The 7051-nt window shown below is 37.8% G+C and overlaps 2 protein-coding genes across 3 annotated transcripts in view; one reads left to right on the top strand and one right to left on the bottom strand.

Annotated features, from left to right (window-relative positions):
• LOC106814804 (CDGSH iron-sulfur domain-containing protein 3, mitochondrial-like) overlaps nucleotides 1-751 on the bottom strand; it is a 6756-nt gene extending 6005 nt beyond the window's left edge. The window contains exon 1 of the mRNA XM_014819157.1: nucleotides 662-751. Coding sequence (XP_014674643.1) covers nucleotides 662-730 — 69 coding nt within the window. The 5' untranslated portion in view covers nucleotides 731-751. The remainder of the gene's footprint in view (nucleotides 1-661) is intronic.
• A 208-nt stretch (nucleotides 752-959) lies between these two features.
• LOC106814801 (sperm-associated antigen 6-like) lies at nucleotides 960-6406 on the top strand. Of its 2 annotated transcripts, none has more exons than XM_014819154.1 (11): nucleotides 960-1153; nucleotides 1784-1885; nucleotides 2386-2552; nucleotides 2842-3025; nucleotides 3188-3393; nucleotides 3735-3908; nucleotides 4233-4385; nucleotides 4836-5027; nucleotides 5238-5354; nucleotides 5541-5686; nucleotides 5948-6406. In XM_014819154.1, exons 1-11 carry the CDS (start codon nucleotides 1129-1131, stop codon nucleotides 6018-6020), a joined length of 1539 nt encoding a protein of 512 aa, XP_014674640.1. In that variant the 5' UTR covers nucleotides 960-1128; the 3' UTR covers nucleotides 6021-6406. The 2 variants fall into 2 exon arrangements, with proteins under 2 accessions (XP_014674640.1, XP_014674641.1); XM_014819155.1 differs by lacking the exon at nucleotides 960-1153 and adding an exon at nucleotides 1412-1438.
• Nucleotides 6407-7051: the final 645 nt, after the last annotated feature.

Genomic DNA, 7051 nt, shown 5'->3' with positions numbered 1-7051 from the left:
TAATTCAGATTACCGGTGTTCACCGGTTTCAAGCCAATTCATTCGTTAGAGTGTTAGTCCTTCTTGACATTAACAATTATAAATATTACCTTACTTTTATATAGCTTACCTACTTCTTTATACCTGTGTCTCTTTTAAAAAGTACCCTGCGGCATTTTGCGCTACGTAATTATTGCTGCGATTTCAATTTTCCAAGAACACACATTTTCACGTTTCACTCGACGCCATTTACATATAAAAAAAATAAAAAAAAACCCGCCTCCCTCATCACTTTCTTTAGATGACAAGGATGATAAACTAACATTTTTTTTTATGGGGCCTAACTTTTTTGAAGAACACATACGATTTTCAGGTTAATTGGTGGTGTCATATGATTTAGGGAGAATCATAGACGAAAACAAGGTAAAGTTTGAATATATTTATTCACATATTGATAGATTATTTACCAGTTGAAAACTATGCAAAACGCTGTTAAAACCGTGTCATACTCTTCTCTATTACTAGTATTATGCACTCTTGATAATATTAATAACATTGACAACAATGACTGAGCATTGACCATAGTGGGGTTTCAGCAGTCTTGTCCGGTACTCAGTATACCACAGTTACACACTATACTGATATACATTTAAGGCTTATTGCCGCAAAGTTATATTGATACCTGAGACAAAGATCCTGTATTAAAACCCCTCTGGTATCGAAGAAAACGAAAAGACATGGCGAGCGCCATTTTGCTGGCTAACAATAAAAGCAGGATGGTCTCCCGTGAATACAAACACTTATTGATAAATATTAGATAACTCTTATGTATGTATATGCATACATATTATACAGTAAAAATTACCTGAATATTTGTTTCTATATTTCTTTATATCTCACAGATAATAATTTAAAATTGTTTAAAAACACGACAACGATCCCAGAAATCTTGGCAAAACCGTTGTCACGGCGACGGCTACGCGTTGTTGATGAATTATGGCGAAATTAAAATTGTAAAGCGTTTTAGACTGTCATTAAAAGTAACAAATATTGCTGATACAAACTTCATGCTATACTACATTATTGAGTAGCATATTATTTGCTGTGCCTTGTGAATATATTACTTATGGTATTACATAAAGAATCACAATGACATCTAGGAAAATTATACAAGGTGGTAATTTGAAATAAATTAGTCTTACTCTTACTCTTACTCTTACTCTTAGGCTTAGCTCTAATACTAGTACTAGTAGTAGTAATAATATAGCCCGCGTACAGTTGCCGCAGGCCTGCGCTGTACGCGGGCTATAGTACTAGAGCTATAGCTTGGGCTTAGATAATTTTAACTAATTTTGTTCTATTTAAAACATGTTTTAATCTAATAATATATCATGGCCAGCTGGTTATTAATATTATGTAAGACAAGTTAGTTTTACACATGGAGTCCCCGTGTCTTCTAGTTCTAATTCTATGTCCAGAGTTAGCTAGGCTTACAACTTACAAATTACAGTTACACAGTTACAATTAAGCACGATCACATTTTCGTTTTTCGCGTTTTGTTTCTATATGGACTGTGCATTCCAAATCGGATGCGTCTCAATATACTGACACTGTTCTTACTCTTACTAGTCTTAGGCCTGTGCTATAGCCTAGGTTATGCATGATGCAGGCACTCTCACCCGCCTCAGTTTTGACAAACTCCACGAACGGTCATACATGATACAATACATATCGAACGACCATGTGACATTGTGTATTGACGTTGGTCTCGCAATAACTAATAAACATCGCCTTTCTCTTTTAGTGTTTGAACAGTACCAAAAAGCAAGGATTCAGTTTGTGCAGACTGTTGCAGAACTTGCTGCAACTTCAAAGCGAACAAATATTGAACCACTCCGTGATGCAGGTATATACGTAAAGTAAACCATATCGAAAACAAGCCATAAAGGGCATAATAATATTAGAAGTGCATAATATTCCAGGATGTCTAATATCATGCACCTCAAGTGACATGAAACCTGCAGTTTGTTAGATATTTTTCGTGCACATTTATTACGAAATCCACAGTTCATTCACATTGAGAATTACTCAAAATGCTCACACTTCATCTTGGCTCTGTGTTCACATTGTTTCGCCACGCTCTTAGCACACAATATTATGGACCAGTGTAGGGCACAATCAGGGTAATAAATACATGAGAGCGATGAGCTATTCGCTCTTCAAACCTCCGAAATCGCTCCCGTGAGGCTCAAAATAGCTCCCGTAAACAAATTTTGACGAGAGCTATGTTTTCCACAGACTTGAAAAAGAGCTCCCGTGAAAAAAAGAGTATTTTTTCCCTGGGCACAATGGTGTGTTCAGATGTGTGAGCCGGCCAAATGTTGCAGAAATATTTTTCATTGACAGGTGTTATGGCATTACTCAGACCCCTGTTGCTGGATGTAGTTCCTACTGTGCAGCATACTGCAGCTTTAGCCCTGGGAAGGCTGGCTGTTCACAACGATGCTCTTGCTGAGGCTATAGTGAAAGCAGATATTCTACCGCAGCTTGTACACTCTTTAGTGAAGCAAAACGTATGTATATGTCAATATCATAATTTATATATCTGCACATAGTGGCAGAGAGAACACAATTTTCTCTGTCAATAAAAAAGTTATGTTACATAGCGGTGCTACTAGCTATAAAGAGTGGGTACTACCTCCACATAGTACAGGTTTAAAATGCTACACACTTTTAAATAAATTCACTATACCCTGTGTACTACAAAGTAATTGTGATTTTGAAAGTAAACTTTGTGTCCTTGTGTGGTTACATGCTAATTTGCGTGCCTCTTCAAAAATATCCCATGGATTTCTTTTGTAGATATATTACAAGGAAGCAGCAGCGTTTGTGTTTAGAGCCGTTGCAAGACACTCCCCTGAGCTTGCTCAGAATGTTGTAGACAGCGGTGCACTAGATTCATTGGTCGCATGTTTAGAAGAGTTTAATCCAGCAGTGAAACAAGAGGCTGCTTGGGCGTTAGGTTGCATCGCAAGGCACAATGAAGGTACAAATGACATCGTATAACATGCAGTCGTCATCATTGAAAAATAAATTGTTCACAGCAGGGTGAAATATGTAATGGATGCATCCTCATTGCGTTTTTTTTGCATTGCACATTTAATACCGTATCACAGCTGAATGACATGTTACTGTCTACTTCTAACAGAGTTATCAATGGCAGTTGTGGATGCTGGTGCAGTACCGTTGCTGTTGCTGTGCCTACAGGAGCCAGAAATTGCTCTAAAGTCAATTGCAGCATCTGCTATCAGTGACATCAGCAAGCACTCGCCAGAGCTGGCACAGACAGTAGTAGATGCTGGAGCCATTGGCCACCTTTGTCCATTGGTTATGAGTCCTAATGTGATGCTAAAGGTATCACGTTTAATGTCATTGATTATATATAAAACATAATAACTGTTACCTTATATGAGTGTGATAGTCTGAGATGTTTTCAACAGACTTTGAAAACTTTGATATATGTCTGCGGTCCATAATCTTCATAGTGAGCATTCTCGTATAATTATAGCGTAGCATAACAAGCACTATGTAGTTATAAGGATATGTCACTGTTTGGTAATCTGTCCAGTGCATTTAGTACGAATAACGTCGATATTGCTTAGCAATTTATATCATAATAATAAATATGCAACTTGTAGACAGCTTAGCAGTCTGTACCGAATCGTATTAATTCTATGAATGTCCTTTATCGGCAGAAACAAGTGTTTTCGGCCCTGAGCCAGATATCTAAACACACAGTTGATCTTGCCGAGAGAGTGGTCGAGGCAGAAATCTTCCCTGCAGTTCTTACCTGTCTGAAAGACTCCGATAAATGCGTCCAGAAAAATGTGGCTACTTTGGTCCGAGAGATAGCGAAGCATTCGCCAGAGGCGAGTCGACTATTTTTTAATTAATTATGATTGTTTGTATTACATACATAAATGTCAACAGGGTACTTCTGTGTGAATATGGAGCTAACAGATCCATTCGGGTGGTTGGGTCACATGGCTGTATTAGCTCACGTGACTGCTCAATATGAAAGGGCAAGATATGGCATTTTTCTTGAGTGGCAAATGTGCAATAAAACCACATTTACCACCTGGCTATCTTTCTACTAAGAGCACTTGTCGTTTTCTTTGAGCGGGTGTATTAATATAAACGTTTGATTGTGTATACGGCGTGTGTGATTACGTATTTCTTCATTAATCAAACAGCTCGCACAACTCATAGTGAATGCAGGTGGAGTGGCAGCGATGGTAGACTTTGTGAGAGAGACGACGGGTAACGTACGTTTGCCAGGTATCATGATGCTTGGATACGTGGCGGCACACTCCGAGATGCTCGCAATGGCTGTGATTGTGTCCCGCGTAAGTGGAAACCTCTACTGATTGGGTGAATGAATGTGCATGTGGACGCATGTAAACCGGAAAAAAATTATTCTGAAAATAGTTTCCAATAGAACTGAAATGAAATATATACATCTGCTAGATGCTAGAATTTGTTAGCATTCATATTCATGTTCACATTAATTTTTACCCCAAAAAACTGTCATGAAAATAGTTTGTAACAGAACTAGAATGAGAAAAATACATCTATATTAAAAACTGGAATTTGTTAGCACAGTGGGCACCATTGTATCTGGCCTCAGGTAAACAGGCACACTGCTTTTAAAAACGTCTTTGAAAAACAATCCTTATGCATGTTGTTGTGTTCACAGCTTATTCGGGACCATCTCTTAATCGGGACACTTATGGTTCCCGACCTGTATCGATGAAGCGCGTACCACTGTGTTCATAGATTTCATACACTGACTGCAGGGTGTGGTGGAGCTATCACGCGCACTAGACGAAGAGCAAGAGGAGCATATCCGTGCGGCCACAGCGTGGTCACTTGGCCAACTTGGCAGGCACAGTCCCGAGCATGCCAAGGCTGTTGCTGAGGTCAACGTCTTGCCAAAATTACTTCACTGCTACCTGAGCACCAGCAGTTCAGAAGACATGCAACTAAAGGTAGTACCAATTGTTTGCAGTCATGCTTATTTCATCCACTGCGTGGAGTGTCAATGATTTAGTTGGAGATAGATGCTTATATATATCTTCTGTTATATATGTAATTGGAAGTGCTTATCATCTTCTTGTTGTTTTTGTTTTGTTGTTGTTGTGTTTGTTGTTGCATGATAGTATGTGTATTAATTATTAAATTATATATCGATACAATAGGCAAAAAAAGCACTAAAGAATCTACTACAAAAATGTGTCCACCTGCCTGCCTTGGAACCACTGCTGCACGATGCACCTCCAAATATTTTAAAGCACGTCGTTGCACAGTTTAGCAAGGTAAAACTCTAATGTAACTATAAACGTTTTGTTTATAAACCATTGTTCCGTAATACATTTAATAAATCATGCTGTGTATTAGTGTGATACGTTGTTAAACTCGGTAATTGGAGAGAGTTATTCATTGTTACGAATGCAATCGTAACAATTTATATAGATAGTCTAACTTTCTCTAAAATTGTATAGGTTCTGCCTCATGATGCCAAGGCCAGACGGGTGTTTGTCACCACTGGTGGACTGAAGAAAGTCCAGGAGATTAAGACAGAGCCTGGTTCTGCACTACAAGAATTCATCAATACAATCAATAACTGCTTCCCTGAGGAAATAGTCAGGTAAGAACTCATCCGACAGATCACAAGTTTATACAACGTCACTAGTGGGTGCATGTCTGTGAGTTCTTTTGAACACTAAAAGGAATCATGTAGGGTTTCGTTATGGAAACTAAATGCTAATCGTCATGTATCACCCAATCTAACTACGATTTTCATGTGATAATTTCTCACAGTCGGTTACTGTGATTGTCTCACATGTTTATTGGCTACGGTTATCAGTGATATATTGATGATTTAATTATGATTGTTTTCCTATTGCAGGTTTTATTCTCCTGGATACTCTGAGACATTACTAGAGCGGGTTGAGCAGTATAATCCTATGACAGCACAGTAAAGCTCCATTAGTAGAGAATACAAAAAATATAGCAAAGTATACTGTCTATTCGTGTATGGTTCCTGTGTACGTCTATACAATTTATATCAACTGTGTTTGATTTTCTATCATATCTGTGTATTAAAAACATTGAAACTAGAAAGTCATTATTGTAATTCCATGTACACATGTACGTGTTAGTTTTAATAAGTATATATATGTTGTTTTCATTGCATATTTTTATCAAATATATTTTGTACTGTAAATGATTATTAGAACTATATTCCGATAATGATAATAGCATAATATCTCTGTGTCATACTTCCTTCCATTACTCATTTGAATTGTCTTCATGTATAAATTTCCGTAAGATGCGTAACCAAAATATTCAGATTTTGCTTAACTAATTTTTAACTATTGAGTTTGTTTATTTCAAGTATAATTATATTATTTGGAATGAAATCTATTGCAAAGGCAACTGGCTGAACAATATAGAAATTACTGAACATTTCACATGAACTAAATCTTTGTAAAGAAATGTCCATCTGTGTAAATTCTATATGTAGTCAGTATTACTGTTGCTGGAGCAGTGATGAAGAATTGTGCAAAGGAGAGAGCGAGAGCGCGTGAGCGAGCGAGCGAAAGAGAGAGAGAGAGAGTGCTCCCAATCATAATGGTCAATTTACAAGAGGCGAACTGCCCACTGTCAACTATACTCGGACAATAACGCGTGCGTGGATTGGATTTGCCCCCACCGCTAGGTAAAATGAATTGGCTACGCCCTTGCAGGTGGCCGAATTAGATTAGGGCAGTCGGCTGCAAAGTAAAGTGAAATCCGAACACTTGCTCTGATTACATTTACCTACTGGCCGTTGGATGGCGCCAGTGACATTTATTTAACCCCAAGAGTTGCAAACAGCAGAAAGATGCGATATGATATGACTACTAGGCACTTTAATTTAATTTAATTTTTTTTTTTTAGGGTTAGGGTTAGCGTTAGGGTTAGGGTTAGGGTTTTTTGTGTTTTTTTTAAGTGCCTAGTAGTCATATCA

The sequence above is a fragment of the Priapulus caudatus genome, unplaced genomic scaffold (genome assembly GCF_000485595.1).
Source record: "Priapulus caudatus unplaced genomic scaffold, Priapulus_caudatus-5.0.1 Scaffold981, whole genome shotgun sequence".
Lineage (NCBI taxonomy): Eukaryota > Metazoa > Priapulida > Priapulimorpha > Priapulimorphida > Priapulidae > Priapulus > Priapulus caudatus.
Note: the sequence above shows the minus strand (reverse complement) of the source record. Positions and strands in the feature narration are given on the sequence as shown.

Excerpts from the sequence above, each read along its gene's own strand:
- LOC106814801 (XM_014819154.1), top strand. The coding sequence starts at position 1,129 with ATGACATCTAGGAAAATTATACAAG. Across the intron at positions 1,154-1,783 it reads ATCTAGGAAAATTATACAAG|TGTTTGAACAGTACCAAAAA; the intron begins GTGGTAATTTGA and ends TTTCTCTTTTAG. Across the intron at positions 5,028-5,237 it reads CAGAAGACATGCAACTAAAG|GCAAAAAAAGCACTAAAGAA; the intron begins GTAGTACCAATT and ends TCGATACAATAG.